The sequence below is a fragment of the Berghia stephanieae genome, chromosome 6 (assembly GCF_034508935.2).
Source record: "Berghia stephanieae isolate SIO BIC M18660-M18661 chromosome 6, UCSD_Bste_1.3, whole genome shotgun sequence".
In the NCBI taxonomy this organism is placed as follows: domain Eukaryota; kingdom Metazoa; phylum Mollusca; class Gastropoda; order Nudibranchia; family Aeolidiidae; genus Berghia; species Berghia stephanieae.
The window spans coordinates 35,977,365-36,000,255 of record NC_088365.1 but is presented as its reverse complement, the minus strand read 5'-3'; the positions used below and the strand labels follow the sequence as shown (position 1 = coordinate 36,000,255).

The 22,891-nt window shown below is 37.9% G+C and overlaps 1 protein-coding gene across 12 annotated transcripts in view; it reads right to left on the bottom strand.

Moving 5' to 3' along the window:
- LOC144974958 (plasma membrane calcium-transporting ATPase 4-like) overlaps positions 1–22,891 on the bottom strand; it is a 242,006-nt gene that overhangs the window by 95,281 nt on the left and 123,834 nt on the right. For all 12 annotated transcript variants that reach the window (XM_078918512.1, XM_078918514.1, XM_078918507.1 and 9 more), the window contains 4 exons: positions 10,390–10,596; positions 1,973–2,161; positions 1,001–1,264; positions 470–595 (listed from right to left, as the gene is read on the bottom strand). In XM_078918512.1, coding sequence (XP_078774638.1) covers positions 470–595; positions 1,001–1,264; positions 1,973–2,161; positions 10,390–10,549 — 739 coding nt within the window. In that variant the 5' untranslated portion in view covers positions 10,550–10,596. The remainder of the gene's footprint in view (positions 1–469; positions 596–1,000; positions 1,265–1,972; positions 2,162–10,389; positions 10,597–22,891) is intronic.

Genomic DNA, 22,891 nt, shown 5'->3' with positions numbered 1-22,891 from the left:
GCTTTTGCAACCATACAAAATCATCAATAGGATTATGGATTTGAATGTGATGTTCATGCTCTTCTGGCTTTGATTGAGCTTAGTCAGCGATAAGTTTTCACTGCTATTCTAATTCTTATTCCTGATGGTGATTTGCCATCTAAGGTAAGGGTAGCACCCAGATAATTGAAGACGATCTCTTCGAGTTTGATCTCCATTCATGAAGATCTGGGCAGAGGCATTTTTGCATAAAGTCCCAGAATTGAGAGCTTTTGCCAAGAAGAGGGTCATTTAATTTGATTGATATTTGAAGGTGATATTTTTAAATATTAGTTTTTGCAGAGTAATGTCATTGTTTCTAAATGTTCCAGGTGGCAGACCATTTTCAACTTTATGAACATGTTCTTCAAATGTGATGGATCTACATCAGATTAATCACAAGAGCTTACACTAGACCTATCATGTTATAAGCTAGAAGCATCAAGCTTACCAGACCAGAGGAGAGGACTCTTGGATTCGCCTTTCTTGACGTGGTCAGACTCTCCTGTCAAGGAACTTTCGTCAACTTTAAGGTCGTTGCTTTGTATGAGGACGCCATCAGCAGGGAGTAAGTCACCTGAGGACAGAGAGTGAACATGACGATGGACAAAATGGATTCAGTTAACAGAGTAAATCATAATCTATTTTCCCTCAAATAGACCAATATCCTGACCAAAGGGCAGCAAGCAATAAATTACAATATTTTGATATGGATTAAAACACATGCTAAAATGTTAATTGTTATTGCAGTCCAAAAAATTGTCACTTGGGCGTTAAAATTTACAATTCTTAGAAGCACTATTGGTAGATGACATTGACTTATTTGAAATAAGACTATTGGTCAAATGTTATTAAAATTTAAAAAAATAAATAACTACTTATATAAGTTATTGGAAAAAAAAGGTTATTTTGTGCTGGATGAGTTTTGTATATTTGGAATCATTGAATGTATGGAAAATGATATTATATCAACAGTCTTTACCATATTTAACTTGACAAATATCTCCTACAACCAAGGCCTTGACAGGGATTTGCTCCACTATGCCTTTGCGTATGGTGGCAAATTTGTGCTCATGCTCAATACGATTCTGCAGGGATCTGAACTGGCTCTCCTTAGACCAATCATTAAAAGCTGTGACCAGTACAACCACGACAACGGCCACCAAGATGGCTAACCCATCTATCCAACCAGCCATTTCTTCAAAGTTTCCACCACTCTCCTCGTACGAGTCCTCTTCCGCAATGTCTAAGGTGAAAAAGAAGAGGGAAAATTAAATGGGTCACATGTAAAAAAAAAAGAAGATCCATGCATGGGAATTGAAAATCAAGGTTTTATATAGATAGAATGAAAAGATAATGACAAAGACCCAACAAAAACCTCGAAGAATATTCAAAGCAACAAGGTGATTCGTTTTGTCCTTGTTTAGTTAATTAGCGGTGTCAGTGGCTCAGCTCATCTTGTTACAAAAGCAAGTGATTTTGGGTATTATCATGACAACACAGTTGACAAAACTCTGGACTTGACCTTCTGTTTTTGGATACGGCAATTTGCATGCATTGCCCAACTCAACTCGGGTGTGAATGAAAATCTGAAGAAATGTGATCACTGTTTAAAAATTTCCCGCTGCTTTACAAGATTTTTTAGGGCTAGAGATGTGCATCTAAAAAAGATGCTCCCTCAAAATATGTAGTGAACCTATTTTCTCTGCCCATGTCAGCCCATTCAAGATTGAAAAAAAAAAATGTAATTAAAATTTTTTTAAATTTTAAATTGAAATTTTATACCAGCTTGACCCCAAGGATAAGTTGTCTTTGAGGCTCTAATTATTTTTTAGAAGGTCCCAAAATTTTTCAAGAGGCCGGTAATAGTTCATTTAAGCATTCTGTTTTGTGGTCATATAATGATGATGATGATGATGATGATGAATATGATGATGATACAACCTAAACATACCTCCTTCGCCCCCAGGTGGCTTATAAAATGATAGACCTAAAGAGATGATAGCAGCGACGATAAGGATGATGAGGGTGACGTCTTGCAAAGCCTCCCATACCAACTGTAGAAAGCTCTTGGCGGGTTTCGTTGGCATAACATTGGAACCATATACTCTTTGTCGGAGCTCCAAGTCCGATCCATCTAGACCTATGCAATGAAATAGAGAAAAGCAAGAATAATAAAATACCCCTCCAATGTTTTATGGTAAAGCAGCGTTATGTCTCACACATACACCACACAACTTCCTTGAATGTAAGTAGAAAATATTTGAACCCAAGCTTGGGGGCCAAATCAGTGACCTGATCCTTCACATGTGGGGTTTAATTTAATTCTAGCCAGAAATATCACCAATAATATTAGTGATGCAACTCGTGCTTCCATTGCATATTCTCCTTATGGAATTTCTGATTAGATTTCTGAGAGAATTTTACATAAGCAATTTAAAATATAGATATTTTTTTTTTTATAGTCAGGAAACTTTATTCCAATCAAATGTCCGTAGAGAAGTAGAAAATGTTCAATGCAAGAGAAAAGTAGAAATTCATGGAAATATTTTTTTAATATAACAAGTATTATGTGAAATAATTTGGGGTCAAAAAGCTCCATCCTTCATCCTTCCACCATATAGCCTGATTTTTTTTTAATTTCAAAGATATATTAGTATAATATCATCCACATTTCATTTTATTTTAATTGGAAAAATTGATCAATGTTCAAATGTTGTCGATATGACTACCCAAGAATAACTTAAAACAGTCTACGGAAGACTGGGGATGTCCCTCTAAAGACTATAGAGACAATGCCCGCTTGTCTCAGGGGTTGAAATGTCGGATACTTTTATAAAGAATCAGATGCTCCTGAGAAAAGGAGGCATGAGTGGAATGGATGCCACGAAGGCCAACAGCGCATCAACATCGAATCAAATGATACAGAAGCCAATCTATACAGTATGTAAGCGCCAGTCCACGCTGAGCATCTGGTCTCATTGAGGACTTGATTTATTCCGATCTCAAAGAGGAGTGTCCCTCCTACCACAATGCAACAACTACCATAGACATCGTTGCGGGGCTAACCGACTAAAAGTTGTTATCATTTTTTTACCTGGGCTTACTGTCCTTTTGAGGATTTAACTCATAAACAGAACAACTCTGGAGGTGAGAAAAGAATTCAGCTATAAGAGTTTTCTTTCGTGTCTTATGATGGCTCGATTGGTAGAGTATGTACCAATTGACTCCAATTGCGTGCAGATATTTTATTTTGACTCGCGAAATTAAACGTTCTTCGCAAAGGGAAAGTGACCTATACATAGATAGTAACACGCTGTTGAGTAATAAACTCATGTGCCTTGTTGGAGACTTCAACATTAATATGCCGCCAACACTCCACACAAAAAAATCTTGTTTTAAAAAAAGGAATAGTTGTCAATACATTAAGCCACCAGGCATAGCTGTAGGAGATATTGGAGCGTGAGGAAGGGTAAAAAAAACAAAAAAAAAACAAAAATAAGAACTCCAATAAAAGGGAAAATTATATATTCCCTAATTTTCCATCTTCTACTCAGTAGTGAGAGTTGTCAACGAATTATAGACATAAATCTGACGCCCTGTCGTCTTGTAGATGACAAACACATAAAACTCTAACACCCCAGTCGCTGGCACCTAAATGATATTATAATAATAATAATAATAATAATAATAATACTAATAATAGTAATAATAATAATAATAATGATGATGATGATGATGATGATGATGATGATGATGATGATGATGATGATAATAATAATAATAATAATAATAACAAGAGCTTAGATTACGCGTTCCGTAAGCCAGTGATTGCGAGTATTTTTCCTTCTTTCCCCCTGGCCACTGGTTAGAAGACTTTTTTGTTTTGTTATTATTCCAATGGGGGGGGGGGGGGGGGGGGGGGGAGAGAGGATCCCTCGGTGCGGCAAAGGAATATCCATACAAGCCGAACACTCACCCCCCCCCCTCCAACCCCTTTTTTTCTTTTCTTTTTTGTTTTGTTTGTTTTTCGTCTTAATCTTTCTTGGAGATTCGAAAGCTTATAATCTTTCCATGGGTATCTTTAGACCGTCAAATTATCTTCCCTTTCCTTTCCTTGGATCTCATAATATGGCCTAAAAGAGCCACACGTATGTCATTCATTTAATTACCTCTAATAATTTTTTTTTAAAGTCCTGATTAAAATATATATATATATATATATATATATATATATATATATATATATATTATATATATATATATATATATATATATATATATATATATATATATATATATAATAAAAATTATCCAGATCCAGAAAAAAAATAATTTCGTAGACATTGAGTGCCTTAGAGTTGCACCTCTGGTCTGGGGCCACGCATTTTACCACAATATAACCACATTCGGGGGGCCAATTAAATGTTTTGGGGCAATTAATTCCATGATGATAATTGTATGACCTCTTGCTTGACACAATAGACTGCATCGTCAGATGGCAAACCGGTTAATAAATAGCTGCTTTTTTGGGGGGGTTTCTCCCCCACACCCAGATTTGTACAAAAATTTATGTGGTGGAACAAAGGCAAATTTCACCACTAAATGCCAAAATGATGAATGCACACGGATAATTAACAGAACATAGAACGTTGAATGCAAGTAGCAATTACACGAGCTTACAAACTTATGTGGCATTTGAAGGGGGGGGGGGGGGGGGGGGGGGGGGGGGGGAGAGAAGCATGGATTCCAATAACTGGTATCGGATTGGCATATCAAACATGTGATCATCGTGTGCCGCTACATGATAAGACCCAACAATATATATATATATATATATATATATATATATATATATATATATATATATATATATATATATATATATATATATATATATATATATATATATATATATAGAGAGAGAGAGAGAGAGAGAGAGAGAGAGAGAGAGAGAGAGAGAGGCGGGAGGATACTATTAATATTACGTAAATCAAATGAAAAAATGCCATGTCGACAAATGAATGATTTAACAGGAAGTACAAAAACAAAACAAGAACAGCAAAACATAAACTGTATATTACAGATTGGAGGCGGGGAAAAATGGATGGCTATATTATGAAGACTTCCCAGATACCGGTTTAATCTAATTTATCAAAATGCACTAGATGAAAATGACGATTTAAAATCGTGGTAAAGGGCCTTGAAAAAGGATAAGTTGGGAGATGAACAAGGCATGGCGATTATTTGTTTTTCTCTCTCTGGCAGCAACAAGCTGCAAAAGGGTATATTATTGTTGAGACGATTTTTTATTCTTGAGTCGTAACTTGTAAAAGACATTTCCAATCCTTCGCCAACTTGATCCGTCTTTTTTTTGTTTTTCGTAGTATACGAAACAACGAACTGGTTGGGTCTTCGGATTTAAAGTTCTGGATTCGCATCTCGCTAGGGCTATTTCTTCTACTTTCTTTTCTTTTTCTTTTTTTTTTTGGTGGTGGTGGCGGGATATGAATTTTGTAGACTCTGTCATGCTCTATTATGGACCCCTACATTGAAATATATTCAAACGTGTGTTAGATTGTCATGGCTCCAAATGAAGAAGATTGCCCAGTACAGTGTACGAAAGAAGAGTACTATTGCACTCCTTTATCCCAACATAAACTAAGAAGAATAAGTCGAGGAAGACAGGCGCATTTTTACACAATACTCGGGTAAAAACGACTATCTGGCTTGTAACAGCGTTGTCTCTACAATGAAACTATAATGACGCATAACAGGCTTCATGTTTTGTCCTACATGCTCAGTGTTGCTGTTGGCCTCACCTCAAACCCCTTGTAAAGCAATTTGAGCTCATTACTGGATATTGCGCCATATGAAAGTTCATTTTTTCCGAGCACTATCTTGACAATAAATGGACAACAATGGAAGGGACAGATAAGAAAGTACGTCTTCTTGTATCAAAGACTAGTATTTCACCGCAAAACTCAGTTTCTCATACAAGTGGGTGTAAAGAAAATACAGGATACATTTTACACGACTGATACGACAAGCGCATCATTATTATTTTTTCACCTCTTGGAAACTACCACAATCAAGGGAACGAGTGTTTTTAATTATTCTCACTTCCCATGCTTTCCATGAACACGCACTGAACAAAATGGACAGCATCTACCCTGCGTTCACGTTGCGAAGGTGAAAAACGAAACGCCCCTGGGAAATAGCACGTCGCACTAACTGAACGATGGTCGGTTAATTAGTGAAATTAACTCGCTCTGTATCGATGACCTAATGGTCGATGGCAGCCGACGCCATGGCGAACACGCCATTGCCAAATTACACGACGATCCTTAATTAAGAGGCCAAATTGTGTTTAAATTAAGAGGGGAAAATTTGAAATAATTTATCTTTAAAAAGGAAGAAAAAGAAAAAAGAGGAGGGGTAATGATAGCAACGACACACTTGAATTAACATCGACACTCCGGAAAAACAAAAACAAAATTTATATAGAACAATATCCACTTAACATGCTTAAAGCGCTTTACAAAGGGTCCCTAGCCAACAACAACACTTAACATGTAGGACAAGACATGGAGTCTCTTAGGCTATATTACAATTTTATTCCGACAGAGACAACGGTATTAACGGCCAGGTACTCATCTTGCACCTCAGTACGGTGAGAGAATATGAATAACGAGCCTTTTCCCAGGACTAAACTATGCGCCGCCCAGAGTGGGACTAGAATCCAGGACCTTCCGATCCGAAGCGAAGTGTCATATTACCACATACAAGACCACATAGCCGCCCTAAATAAATTGGAAATGGCAGAACGGCCTTCTTATTTACGCACTACACCTCTGATTCTGTGTTAACATCTTGACACCGTGAGTGGGCTTGAGTGTATATCGTCTTCGGTACTATCCTTCTGCAAAGGACACTCATGTACGATCCAATAGCAAAGTACACCAGTGCCAAAAAGGAGCATACTCTCGATCACACCCTCCTTCATCAGAGATACATGCGGTTGTCTTTACGGGTTAACCGCAAATGGTCCTTGGGAACTTCCCGTATGACAAGCACAAGACATTATTTTCAGTAGTTACTCCCTTATGACCAGAATCCTAAGTACGTAGAGGTTCTGCTGGCCTTATCTGTTGGGTCTATCTCGAGTGTGACCAGGAGGATATGAAAACACGCCTTCTGATGTAGCTAGCGGAATCTATTTGGGGCACCTCCTGGCATATTGTGCTCCGATGGGGCAGCGAGAAGGTAAACATCAAACTATAAAGCAATGCATATAGTGTCGGGAACGCTATCAATAACAACAGAAGAGTGGGGTCCAGCTATGGCAGAAATCCAGCCTGCCAGCTTGTGATGATTATCCTTGATACATAATGAGAGGCTAGATTTCTACCAAAAAAAAAAAAAAAAGCATCTGAAAATGTATCATTACGATTCATGTTTTATTTTCTTTTAATTTGAAAACCGTGTAACTAATGCTTGGTGCTGATTAGTGTGATTTCAATTAATTTTTAAAAAAAAGAAAGAAAGAAAAGAAAAGAAAAAATAAATCGACGAGATTCCTCTCGCTTATATTGCTTGCTGGTGGTGAATGGGATACTTTTAGGTCATGACAATACTAGTTGTACTCCTGTTGATTGCACCTAAATAAATACAAAACAATGAGCGTATGTTTAATAATAGAGATCCCATTCAGCCTTAGCGGTCCCTCTGCTTCTCTCGTTTGTAACGATTTGTAAGGCGACACAATGGTGTTTTGTCATAATGCAGGCAGACATGCGACTTGTTGACGATGTTTTCCAAAGCAACTGCTGTGCATGACAAGTTCAGATAATAGTTCGGCAAGCGAAACTTTCCCCCCTAGGTGTCATTGGACACATTTCAAAATATTATGTTATTATTACTTACTATCCTTATAGAGCTGCCAACCCATATAGCACAAGATCGCGTCATAACAGAGGAAGTCCTAATTGCTCAATTGGTAAAATACTCGAAACACTAGAAGAGAGACTGATATCGGTACGGGTTCTGTCCGTATTCTTTTTTAATTTTTAATTTTGTTTTCTCACAACCTAGAATCATATAGAATTGACTGAATAGTAAAGGAGGGACTGTTGGACCTGAATAAAAATACGCCGCAATCCATTATCGTTTTATCCAAAGTATAACAAGAAAAACCCCCATTAAAAATATACATGTATTGATCTCTTTTTTTTTTAACGAGGGGCTTAATAAATAAATAAATACATACATACATACATACATACATACATACATACATACATACATACATACATACATACATACATACATACATACATAAACACGCACACGTAAATTCACAGCTAGATAAATAAATAAATAAATAAATACATTTTAATGTAATCATTTATACTTTTTTATCAGTACTTCCGTTGGAGACATGAGCTAGTAATGTCAGTTGGCACCTCGTATATCATCACATGCCGCCATGGAACAGCTATCGATCTGATTGCATCCCCCTAATCAATGGAAAATAGCGAGTCTATCTGCCATCATCTATTTCTTTTTATTTTATTTTGTTTGACTGTATCGCTCTCTGGTAATTCGTTCCCTTCCACACGGAGAAGTCCCTCGGGGCGTTCACAACACACACACACACACACACACACACACAAACACACAGAGAGAGAGAGAGAGAGAGAGAGAGAGAGAGAGAGAGAGAGAGAGGAGAGAGAGAGAAAGAGAGAGAGAGATAGCACACATATTAAAAATCAAAAACTTCGAGTTCAGCCAATATTCCATCAATATGACGACGCTTGGACACTGTCGGCTTACAAGATCGAATGCCAAATGTCTGACCATAAAGTATTATAAGTCTATATTAATGTACTTGTTTCTCTTTTATTCATCTATGTCCATCCAGCATGTATTGAAGAATTGGGTTTTGTTTGTTTGTGGAAAATATTCCTTATAGGATGTTAGCGTCCTACTCAGAACAGTTGGTGAGATGGATCGATCTTTTGCTTATCACTCAGTTGTGTTACCATTACACTACATATATATTTGCAGTTTAAGGGTTACATTCTCCATCTATCCATACACAATCAATTGACCCGTTCCCTCTCAACATAGAGATAAAATAATTTTTTAAAAAATTTGCGTCTAGCATGGGTTGTTTTGGAAATGGTAAATATAAAGAAATATAAAGATTGCGCTGTAGTGATCAAAAGCAACGTTACAATTTTCATATGCTCTCCATGGCAAGAAAGAGGCATTAGGAAATTAAATTGCATGTCATGTTAAAGAAAATTAAATTCTGCTTACAAGGTACCAAATATACTCATATATACATGACTTCAAACGAATATGGTAGTTTGACAGTAATCATTTAATCTCTGTTTGGCAGAAGAAGAACTGAACACTGTAGCAAGTTTTCCCATTCGTGTTCAAATAAGTTCTGATATAGAAATTCTTCTAAAATTGCTCTGTCAAGGTCTTTAAACACTCGCACAACATTATCATGCCAACACTGAATTGTGTAGAACGGAAAGGTTGCTTGGACATTTGGAAGCTGGTTACGGTGTAAACAGGATGGCTAATATTTTAACACATCTCTTTCAGTATATCGATTAGACCACAAGAGTATTTATTTTTAGTGGGTCAGTTTAAAATCTTCCAAGGCACGGATGGCTATGCGTAAACCATTGACCACACAGATGAAGATATTCTTCCATCATCATCCATCGTGGCTTGTTTTGTCTGTCAATAAATCTCTGACTTTATGAATCCTCTATCATTTCTCTTTCAGTTGGTATAAAAAACTTGTGGATTTATCGTGTATTTAAAGAGGGTGACAGGAAACAAAGTAACGTTACTTTTGATCATTACTGAATGTGTATCATATACGCACTCCTGGGTAGAACGTTAACTACGTTTAATCTCATAAGCATATGTGACTCAAACAGAACATTCTTTAAACATTTATACAAATCAGCTCTCGTCACACCCATATTCTTATTAGCGAATTACTAGCGCTTACATCGTGTATCTGCGCTTATAATACAGAGCAATATCCATTTAATGTTCCAATCCAACGGCAACGCTTTTCACACATGATGAGAAATGATGCCTGTAGACAGCTGTTACTATTGTTAATGTTTTTGTTGTTTTTGTTTGTTTTTTTCATCCGACAGAGACTCATTTTACACCTCACCTAGGTGCAGCGAGAAGATGAGAGCAAAAGGACTCAACTTTGCGCCATCCACAGCAGGACTCGAACCAAAGAACTACAAGAGAAGGATTCGTATGAAATTCACGTTATACGTCATCCGTACCTCATAGAATGGTAAAGGCAAAACTTAAATGACTTACCGTTTATTGGGGACGTCTGTAACTTTTTACATAATTCCTGGACGCCACCAAAGCGTGTATTTAAATTTTCAATAGCATCCTCCTTGACCTGCATAAGGGCCTTCAATTCCTCGCATGTACACCCAAAGGCCCCTCCGGGCCCCGGGCCGCTTGAATCCATGGCGTGTCGACCGCAGGGATCAGGTCGTCACTGGTGCGTCAATGAGTCTAAAATGTAAAAATAATTAAATAAATAAATATTGTGCGTTTGCTTTTCAAGGGTTTTACGCTTGCAACACATTAAGGTCATGTCAGCGCCAGTAAAAAGGAAGAAAATGGGATAGTAAAATGTTCTAGAATTACAATTAAAGCACCCAAGAAAAGGTAAGACAAAGGGGAATTGGTTCAAATGGGAAACAGAGACTCCAAGAACACACTATCAGAGTATTTAGTTTGAGATCACCTAAAAGTCTCATCCAGACGCAAGCACACGTCCTCATTAGGAGGAATACACTCAACTGTTACAAATCATATAATATGTAAACAAAATATAATACAATGCATAACAGGGAGATGATTTACAAGACAAAAAATATCATCTCCCAAAAATCTTACTATACATTTGACTGTTTCCCACCCAGCTAGGTTATTCGGCCAAGGCCAGGACAATACCAAGTAATCTCTTCCCAAGACAAAGGCAGAAAGCAGGTTGGGAAACATATATAAAAATAAAATAAAAGTGCCTCCCTGTCCGCTATGGAAGGTCTGGAACCCCACCCATAAATAAATAAATAAATAAATAAATAAATAAATAAATAAATAAATAAATAAATAAATAAATAAATAATAAAATAAATAAATAAATAAATAAATAAATAAATAAATTAACGATGTTTCAATGTGTGTTAAGTAAGATATATAATATTTAAATCAAAGGCCGTAAGAATATACTATAATAGAGGGGTTTTTTGGGGGGGTTTTTTTTTAGAAAGGGGAGAGAGAGAGAGAGAGAGAGAGAGAGAGAGAGAGAGAGAGAGAGAGAGAGAGAGAGAGAGAGAGAGAGAGAGAGAGAGTGATAATAATTATAATAATAATAATTATTATTATTTCATTATTACTATCATTATAATTATTATGATTAATATCATTATTATTATTATCATCATTATCGTCGTCGTCATCATCATCGAAATCATCATCATCACCACCATTATTATTATCATTATCATCCTCATCATCATCATCATCATCATCGTCGTCATCAATATTATTAAAAAGCATCTATTGGAACGTGGCATTGTGACACTCCATGTCCACGGTTACAGGACGGTTAACGAATACGAGAGAAATAAGCAGATTTGATAAATCGTCACAATAATACTGTAGTGTGACCACAAAAGCGGCTGCTACCTTATGGCTCGTTAAAAACAAGACACAAAAGTCCGATGTTAATCGTGTTTTTATATGTCAATACGATAACAATCTCACAAAAAGATGAAACAAAACCAACTGACAGGCATAATCATAAACACACACACACACACACACACACACACACACACACTTTGGAAATAACCAGCTTGATCGACTTGAAACAAATCTGTCACAGGTCGGTGACAATTTTTTTAATATATATATATTTTACTACTTTCGATAATTCTGGTTAGAGATTTATACATTGTTGCCATGATAAATAGAAAGCTTTTGAAGATGTCACTGTGAAACAGGAATAAATAATAAAGGTGCCATAGACTCGACATCTTAATGAAATGGGAGAACATTCAATTGTGTGTGTGTGTATGTATGTGTTTGTGTATATGTATATATAATATATTATAATAATTATAACAACAACAACAACAACATAATAATAATAATAATAATAATAATAATAATAATAATAATAATAATAATAATAATCTCAACAACAAAAAGATCCCTTCATAATCCAACCATTAAAAAAAAGAACATAAAACAAGACATCCAAACACTAACCGCACACTTACATACACACACACACATACATACACACACACACACGCACACACACACACACACACACACACTCACTCATACAAACAAGACCAAAAACAATAAATAAAATTAAGATTTTAACTTCGGGTATTTCACTACAAGCTAAGTAAAATTTTCAAACGAACAAATAACAGAGAATACAAAAAAAAAAGCAACAAAAAAAAAAAAAAAAATCCGAAGAAAAAAACAAACAAACAAAAAACAACCCCCCCCCTAAAAACACACACACACACACACACACACACACACACACACACACACACACACACACCACATGAAAAAAATAAAACAACAACCCAAAACAAAACGAAAGTAAAAAACCAACCGCAATATAACACAACACACTACAGCATGCTCTTTCTTTTAATCGTCAGTTGTATCTCACTGAAATAAATGACATATTTCGATGACAAAATAACTTGAAAAATAAAAGGAAAATGTGTCAAATATTATTCTAATGTCTAATTCCTAAATGGTTGTCAGACAGAACAGTCAAGCTGTTATAGTCGGGTGAAATTATTATTCCCAACGTGTCAATTCCATTTTGCACGTCTATCTCCTGATCGAATTCATAACATATTTATGACCCCCACCCCCAATACTCTTCTCTCTCTCTCTCTCTCTCTCTCTCTCTCTCTCTCTCTCTCTCTCTCTTCCTCCCCCTCCCCCCCCCCTCTCTCTCTCTCTCTCTCTCTCTCTCTCTCTCTCTCTCTCTCTCTCTCCCCGCGCGATTCCAAACCTATATAGAGCGAGCGGAGGGTTATCCCCGGATCGATAGATCGTTGATAACAAATGTAACGGTGAATTAAGATACGGCGAGAGGCATTAAACATGGATTTTAGATAATATGAGATGGCAGACGGAACGGAAGGTTCAATTTGAACTGAAAAGATGCTATTTTAATTAACTTATTTACATACCTATTCAATAATATGTTTATTCTGACGAGCAGCTATGATGCACACACGTGTAGGTGAATGAAGGAAGGAAGGAAGGAAGGTATGATTTATTTAGAGAGACCCATTATTACAACACAGAGGATTTGAGTACCCGCAAACTCTACTTTGGCATAACTAACAAGATAGCATATTTGTAAAGCGCTTTGAGCACGTTTAGTGGATATTGAGCTATATAAAAGCTCAAAGCTCATATTAATATAAGAAAGAGAGGGAAAAAAAGAAAGAGAGAGAGAGAGAGAGAGAGAGAGAGAGAGAGAGAGAGAGAGAGAGAGAGAGAGAGAGAGAGAGAGAGAGAGAGAGAGAGAGAGAGGGAGAAAGAGAGAATAATCGAGTGTCCATAGCAGGAAGGGCTTCCTAACCCGAAATGTTCATTCTGTGACAATCGGGTCGTAGATACAATTGGTCAATGTTGCTCAGAGTTCAGATCCGGCGGACAAACCACCCCCGTGCTCTCTACCACCTTATGCCAACATCCTTACTATGCCACTCGTTAACACTGACCCCAGTGTGACAATTCTGGCGTTCTCTGAGGAATAACTGTAATAATATTATCTCCTCTCGTCGTGTCTTGTCTTACGTGTTAAGTGTTGCTGTTGGTTAGGGACCTCTTGTAAAGCGTTCTGAGCATGTTAATGGATATTGCGCTATATTAATGCTCAAGTGATTAAAAAAATTAAGACAAGGTGTCCTATCGTGAGACCATCGAGGCCATATTATAGAGTGATGGGTAGAAAGGTCTAAATAAAACATGTGTGGGTGTGGGAGGTGGAATGTGTGCACTTGCTTAATGCGTGTACATCAGGTATACACCAAATAATATGTTTTATTGTGTAGCTTGGCAGGTCAGTATGAAAGAAACAACCTGGGGCGATTAAATATTACGTTGGATCAATCGATAGACAGATAGATAGATAGATAGATAGATAGATAGATAGATAGATAGATAGATAGATAGATAGATAGATAAGATAAGATAAGGTAAGGTAGATAGATAGATAGATAGATAGATAGATAGATAGATAGATAGATAGATAAGATAGTAGATAGATAAGTAGATAGATAGATAGATAGATAAGATAAGATAGATAGATAGATAGATAGATAGATAGATAGATAGATAGATAGATAGATAGATAGATAGATAGATAGATAGATAGATATAATGTGCCTAATAGGGACATGCATAATCGTACAACTACACACACACACACACACACACACACTCACACACACAAAGAGGAGAGAGGGATTGTGTGTGTGTGTGTGTGTGTGTGTGTGTGTGTGCGTGAATGTCGCCCAGACGAACGAGACAAATCTGACGAATTACTCAATGTTTTTGCAACAATGTTTATCCGTACACTTTTATCTTTTTAAAAAGGGAGAGAGAAAAAAATCAATAAGTCTCGTAAATGAGTCCATTCAAGCCAGGTAATCAATTATGAATGAGTTGCGACAGATTTCACTCCACTCACGGATCGTTTTATCCCTGTCTTCGAGACTAAATGGGGTCTGGTTGTCCAATCGGTACAACATCCGAATCCCACTCAAAAGAAACCCAGTTCAATCCACGTGAAATCGGGATCATTCAGCAACCTACCTCCACTTGCAAGCAGCAATGAGTGAGTGGGTAAATGGATCTAATTTAGATATAGCGGCAATAAATCACCGTCCTAACAAAAGGATAGCTAGCAGCTGTTACTAATTGAATTGCGCAATAGAAGCCACGATTTATTGTAATTCTTGTTGTTTGGCGTTAATGGCCGAATATTTAGCATGTAGACTGTTGTCAGTCAAGTTAGAGGGGTCGGGAGGAAAACTCTTTTTGGGCCCCGGAGTATTCTGCGTACTCTGGAAAAACCCATATTTAAAAATTTGGCCAGAAAACTCGTCCTTCAAATATCGATCGATTAAAATGACCCTCGTCTTGGCAAAAACTCTCAAAGCTGGGACTTCGCTCGATCGATTTAATTGACCCTCATCTTGGCAAAAACTCTAAAACATGGGACTTCACGAAGTCCCAGCTTTAGGAGTGTTTGCCAAGATGAGGGTCGTTTAAATTGATCGATATTTGAAGGACGAGTTTTCTGGCCAAATTTTTTAATATGGGTTTTTCCATAGGACGGCAGTATCGTTCTTGGGTAATATTCGTGACGCACATTAATCAGCTGGACCCATCTGTAAAGAGTGGGTGGCTTTTGGTAGTGACGGAAATGAAAACGAGATGATAGGGAAGAAAAGTGCGATAAATATGTTAAAAAATGGTTTCTATTTCATTGGAAGTGTAAAACCACTCTTTCGGAGGACTGGATAACCTTGTGTAATTCATCTTCTGGTGACAGAGTGATGGTATCTTATTTTCTAGTCTAAATAAATGCTGGTCGTGAGTAATGATAATCCATCCTCGCTCTTTTTCGTCCCGTAAGCCAAGAATCTGCCTACACATCCAGCTACTAAAATAGTTTTGCCACCTTTATGTAAGCCATTTATTATTAGTACTCTAACGGACTGGTTACTAGTGCGGGGCGGTCCTTGGCAAGCTTAAGGACCACGGTCCTACGGTCCCTGGGAAATGAAAACCGCAAGGACCGGTCCTAGGACCGGTCCTTTTCGACATTGAACATTCCTGAGAGACTGTTGGAAGTTCGAACCGTTTTGACCTTTGGGACCGTGGGATCGTTCATTCTTGAACCGTTAAAGACTTGGGACCGCCTTCACGATGAAAACCGTGGTCTACAGGAGTAAAACACACGGTGTAGTCACACTCATTTCAAATTGTAACCTAATTAGAGAAGAGGGGTGATGCCTTCTTTATTTGCTCACCGTACTTCGATAATTTAGCGTGAATAAAATTTGAAATTTATCCCCATTAACGGAGATAATGGAATCGCCCAAGGCGTTGATCGAGTTGTTCGTGGCGTTGATACACACACGCAACTCCTACCCCCCCCCCCCCCCCCCCCCCCCCACACACACACATTAGAGGGCAGCGAGCATTGAAGAGTAAGAGAGAGACGTGAAGTTATAATAAGAGGGGGTGGATGCGGTAATAAGTAATAAGTGGGGTCGATGGTGACTTTTCGCCAGATCTAACAAACCCAGCTACCCATTCACTGCTGAGTAGACAGGGATTCAGAAAAAACTCGACTGCACCCGGGATCGATCTCTGGCCCTTTGGCCCTTTGCGTATAAAGAGAGTGCTCTATCAACTGAGCTATCGGGGTCCCCAAATATTCTATTGGACTTCTTAAAAATACAGACGTTATAACTGGGTTGTTTGGAAGGAAGAAACTAATGAAACTCATATTATTTGATTAGTTAAAACACCAAACGAAATTTTAATATTGTATTATTTTAAATGACAACAATGCGATAGAAAGGAGTGGTGACAAGAGATGGACAAAGAAAACAAAAATCGGACTTGCTACTTGCTAGGTTCGAGACACACACACACACACACACCAAACAACAAACACACACACACACATCTTTAGTAGTCACATGCATTTCAAACAATAACCCATTAGAGAAGAGGGGTCATGCCTTCATCATAGATCATTGTCATTGCGATCATTATGGTGTAGTAAATTTTGAAATTTACCCCGTATAATGGAATCGTCCAAGGCGTGCGCCTCCTGTTCCCCCCATCTCACACACGAAAGGGCGGTTTGCGGAGTGGAGGGAAGAGGTCGTCTGCCTCTATGGTCGTCTGTGTCGTTTAGTGTATGGCAAAGGGGAGTGGGTGCGATTAATTAAGTGGGATGGGTGGTGATTGGTGGAAGATAGGCAAAGAACCGAGGCAACGAATCGCTGGGGAAGTAGTATGGCGCGAGACCGTTGAAAGGTGATAAGAAGTGAGGACCGCCGCCGGTCTTCCACTTTGGGACCGGTCCCCGGTTCACAGCTAAAAGACCTCGGCGCGGCACTACTGGTTACTGATGGTTACATACACACTCCCAAGGATTTACGAACAAAAAAGTAGAGGGATTGATGTCACGACTTTTCTTCCCTATTGTAAACTGAAAGGCCTGATCGTAGCCATCGTCAACATCACATTATAGCCTGACACTAGAACCGCAGTGGCCATCGTTAACTTATAGATAGAATGCGCTTGGCCAAGGAGTTCACAACATTGCCATCCGGAAGTATAACGGACCAACACACAAACTTTGTGGAACCATGATCTTTTATAGTCTGGTTAATACAGTTTAGTGAGAACAACTCACAAATGCGGATGGCAAAAACAATAACAAAAGCATGAGTGACGTCATCTTCGAACTATCTATAGATAGTATGCACTTGGCTAATAAGTTCACAAGATTGCCATCCGGAAGTATAACTGGCCAACACACAAAACTGTGTGCAACCATGATCGTTTATAGTCTGGTTATTACAGTTTGGTGAGAATTACTCATAAACGCGGATGGCAAAAACAATAACAAAGACATGAGTGACGTCATCTTCGAACTATCAGATAGTTCGAAGATGACGTCACTCATGTCTTTGTTATTGTTTTTGCCATCCGCGTTTGTGAGTTGTTCTCACTAAACAGTATTAACCTGACTATAAACGTTCATGGTTACACAGAGTTTGTGTGTTGGTACGTTATACTTCCGGATGGCAATGTTGTGAACTCCTTGGCCAAGCGCATTCTATCTATAGCCCGACACTGACCAAAAAATACGTCAAAAGACACGTCTTTGACCACAAAAGAAAACAAATCGAGAGTTGTATTCAATACTTAAACAAATGGAATCACGTGTTTCCATGAGCTCAACTAACGACATCTCACTTGACGATGCAAAAAAAACCCATAAAAAATGACGTCAAACTATAAGTCTTAGAGGGTTCTTGTGTCGGGCTTTATGTTAACGATGGCTACGCTAGAACCCTCTAGGACTTACAGTTTGACGTCATGTTTTAGGTTTTGCAGAATCTAGTGAGTTGCCGCGTAGCCATCGTTATGTTATAGCCTGACAGTGACATCCAAAAGGACTGGCAGTTTGACGTCATTATTTGGTTTTTGCACCGCCTAGTGAGTTGTCGTTAGTAGAGCTCATGGAAACAAATTATTTCATTGGTTGAAACTATTGAATACAACTCACGATTTGTTTTCTTTTGTGGTCAAAGACGTGTCTTTTGATGTCATTTTTTGGTCAGTGTCAGGCCATAACTTTACGAAGGCCACGGTGTCAGGCCATAACTTTACGAAGGCCACGGTTGCCGTTAGTGGTGCTCAAGGATACATTGGGTGAGCTATTGAATACAACTCACGATTTATTTTCTTTTGCGACCAAAGACTTGTCTTTTGACGTTATCTTTTGGTCAGTGTCAGGCTAGAAGTTAACGATGGCTACGGCCTGATACCGTAGCCATCGTTAACATTATAGCCTGACACTAGAACCTTCTAGGACTGGCAGTTTGATATCATATTTTAGGTTTGTGTAGCGTCTAGTCAGTTGTCGTTACTTGAGCTCAAGGAAACAAGTTATTTCATTGGTTGAACTATTTGATACAACTCACGATTTGTTTTCTTTTGTGACTAAAGACTGGCCTTTTAACGTAATTTTTTGGTCAGTGTCAGGCTATAACTTTACGATGGCTACGCTGATACTGACCAAACATTATATCACAAAAGAAGACGATGATCACCAAACGAAAGAAAAAAGGGAGTTGCTAGAAGTGCGCAAATAAATAAATGATTCCATTGGTTGAGTTACTGAATACAATTACCTTCTCTTCCGTAATCTTCGACTTCTTTTAGGACGAATTTTGCTTTTAGTTAACGAAGACGACGCCGTGAGCAAGGCGTATGAATGTAAAATGTGGAAAAAATATGATGATGACAGCGGCGGCGGTGGTGATGGTGGTGGAGGGGTAGTTAGAGGAGATGGTAGTGGTGTGTAAAATTGAAGGGGAGCTTATTATAAATGGTATAAGTTCAAACATCTCGACATGAATAACTGACTTAAAAAAAAGAATGAGCTCTTATATTTAAAAAACAAAAAACGGAATTCAATGGTTTTTGATGTATGATTAAATTCACCTGTATAGCATATCAAAAATCACAAGGCTGCACACACAGAAACACTCACAAACACACATACACACACACACACACACACACAGAGAGAGAGAGAGAGAGAGAGAGAGAGAGAGAGAGAGAGAGAGAGAGAGAGAGAGAGAGAGAGAGAGTTCTGTTACATTGTGTAGTTGGATTTCCTTAATATGATGGATATAATAGTAATCAAGACGTCGGGTTGGGACATATTATGCAACGTGCAATAAACATATAATGGGTTGGGAAAATCGTTATATAGTTTTATATATTTACTTATCTCCTTTCCTGGTGAGTGAAGTAATGAGTAGACGAGTTGAAAAAATATATATGCTGCAATGGAATTTAATCACAAGTTATTATCCTTTTATAAAACCGGTCGAACTTCAAAGGGATGTTTGTTTTTAAAGAAAGGTAGAGAAAGAGATGAAGAAAAAGAAAAGTAGGCTGAATAATGGAATCTAAATGATACAAGTTGTGATATAACATCACCACAGTAATTGTTTTTCAAAGTCATAGATTCCACATGGAGTTGAGGTTATCCCAGTTTTTATAGTAGAAAACATACATTGATACTTGCTTTGAATAGTTTTTTTACTAACCGAACGCGTACATCAAAACATATAACGAACCTTATCATTTCGATCAACTTCATTTAAAATTTATGAAAAGTTCGGAGAGAGAGAGAGAGAGAGAGAGAGAGAGAGAGAGAGAGAGAGAGAGAGAGAGAGAGAGACAGAGAGAGACAGAGAATGTGTGTGTGGGGGGGGGGGGGGGGGGCGAAACAAATAATTATAATTAAAAAAAAGATATTCCGATTTACGCCTTTGTTAGACATCGACAACAAATATGAGAAAATGTACTCAGATAGAAAGCGCTTAGAGTCTGGTGTCTCGGAGTTATAGCGCTATATAAGTTTTCAGCATTATTAGAAAGAATGAGTTCCATTTAGTTTATTCAATTGGAACCAAAAGGAAAACCTAATATAAAATCTGAGACCAGGGGGCATTTATTGAAACCCAACCTGAGGGGTCACTATCGTGTACACTTTCTGCTTAGAAAGGCGTTAACACATCTTGATTGAATAAAAAAAATCAACATACAAAAACACAACTGTAAATAAAATAAATAAGCAAATAAAAAGATAAATAAATCTATAAATAAATAAATAATGACAGCTCTTGTTATTTTCCAATGGAAAGGAGTATAGAAATCACATGAACATAGAACTTTGATCCACTGACGGCATAGTCACCACGAATTTTAATAACTTGGAGCTTTATCTTGACCGAGAAAAAAGCGACACATAATAAAACAACATTAAGCAGAATAAAAACAGGTTTTAAGTTTCAAGACGAGGATTAAGATGTTATAATTACCAAAGTGCTGACGATGTGTACAATCAAACCACGTGCCTTGATCAACACACACACACACTTATTTCACAATCGTATCCAGTCATAAATAGAATATATTATGTTACAACTATAATTTTTGTAACCCTTACTCAGTATTCTGACTTACACACAGGCACAGACATACTGGCACACACACATACATACACACACACATACACACACATACTCATCACGTCAATGAGTGCTGCAAGCAATGAATGACAGTAATTTACGTTTGAGAAGACTGTCAGTTGGGATTTGCGGTAGATACCGACCCATTTTAAAACGTTACATTAAAAAAAAACCTATAGTATCTTATTTAAACAGACCACATTATTATCATGTAGATCTGAATTCAGGTCAAATTACGAGTTTAATCCCCTCTCTCTGTTAAAGCTATCCGTGGGTAAGAAAACTACTTTTTTTAAAAACAAAAAAACACATACACACAAACAACCAGTGACGTCAACCTCATAAACATATCACGTGCCAATCACACTAGCATAAACCAAGGTCGCCTTGATTACTATAAGTTCGAAGTTAACAGTCGTTGAAAGAGGATATTAAAGTTAATCATCTCACATTTGACCGAGATCACTCTCCATCACTGTCGTCAAGAAGAAGAAGAAGAAGAAGAAGAAGAAGAAGAAGAAGAAGAAGAAGAAGAAGAAGAAGAAGAAGAAGAAGAAGAAGAAGAAGAAGAAGAAGAAGAAGAAGAAGAAGAAGAAGAGAAGAGAAAGAAAAGAAAGGGGGAGGAGGAGGAGGAGGAGGAGGAGGAGGAGGAGGAGGAGGAGGAGGAGGAGGAGGAGGAGGAGGAGGAGGAGGAGGAGGAGGAGGAGGAGGAGGAGAAGAAGAAGGAGGAGAAGAAGAAGAAGAAGAAGAAGAAGAAGAAGAAGAAGAAGAAGAAGAAGAAGAAGAAGAAGAAGAAGAAGAAGAAGAAGAAGAAGAAGAAGAAGACAGGGTTGCCAGATTAATTTCAGGCATTCTGCCAACTGGATTTTAAAAATCTGCCAAATACCACAAAAATCTGCCAAACCGTACTATTTATAGATAGAATGCGCTTGGCCAAGGAGTTCACAACATTGCCATCCGGAAGTATAACGGACCAACACACAAACTCTGTGTAACCATGAACTTTTATAGTCTAGTTAATACAGTTTAGTGAGAACAACTCACAAACGCGGATGGCAAAAACAATAACAAAGGCCTGAGTGACGTCATCTGCATACTATCTATAGTACCCCCTTTGAAAACTCATCAGTTTTGTTAAACAAAAAATTCTCAAGGCCGATGTCATAATTTTTTTTTCATTTCCCAAGTTTAAAAAAATCACTAATACATAAAAATTGCCATGGAAAACGTGTAGTAGACCTATACATCATCCCTAGGCCTCGGAAAATAAAATCTGCCAAATATCTGCCAAACTGCCAAACCGATTTTTCTCTGCCAGACGACTTCAAATTCTGCCAAAAAAAGGACATTTGGCAGAAGAAGAAGGAGGAGGATGAGGAGGAGGAGGAGGAGGAGGAGGAGGAGAAGAAGAAGAAGAAGAAGAAGAAGAAGAAGAAGAAGAAGAAGAAGAAGAAGAAGAAGAAGAAGAAGAAGAAGAAGAAGAAGAAGAAGAAAAGAAGAGAGAAGAGAGAAGAGAGAGAGAGAGAGAGAGAGAGAGAGAGAGAGAGAGAGAGAGGAGAGAGAGAGAGAGAGAGAGAGAGGAGAGAGAGAGAGAGAGAGAGAGAGAGAGAGAGAGAGAGAGAGAGCTTTTAAAATCACTTTTGGCCATTCTTAGGTTATATAAAGATGCTATTCTCCTCGAGCTCTCTTTCCTTCGATCATCTCAGATGTTACCAACTTTTCTATTACATCCAATCTCCACACATGTCCCAGAAACCGTAACTGTCTCTTTCTTGTGGTATCTATCAATGTTCGTCCTTTTCTCACCTTCGCCAGCACTTCCTCGTTCATATACTTGTCTGTCCACGATATTTATAACCTCAACATTTTTCTATACATCCACATCTCAAATGCCTCTAACCTCCTGGTACATTCTTTGTCAACATATGTTTCCACTACTTTCAATT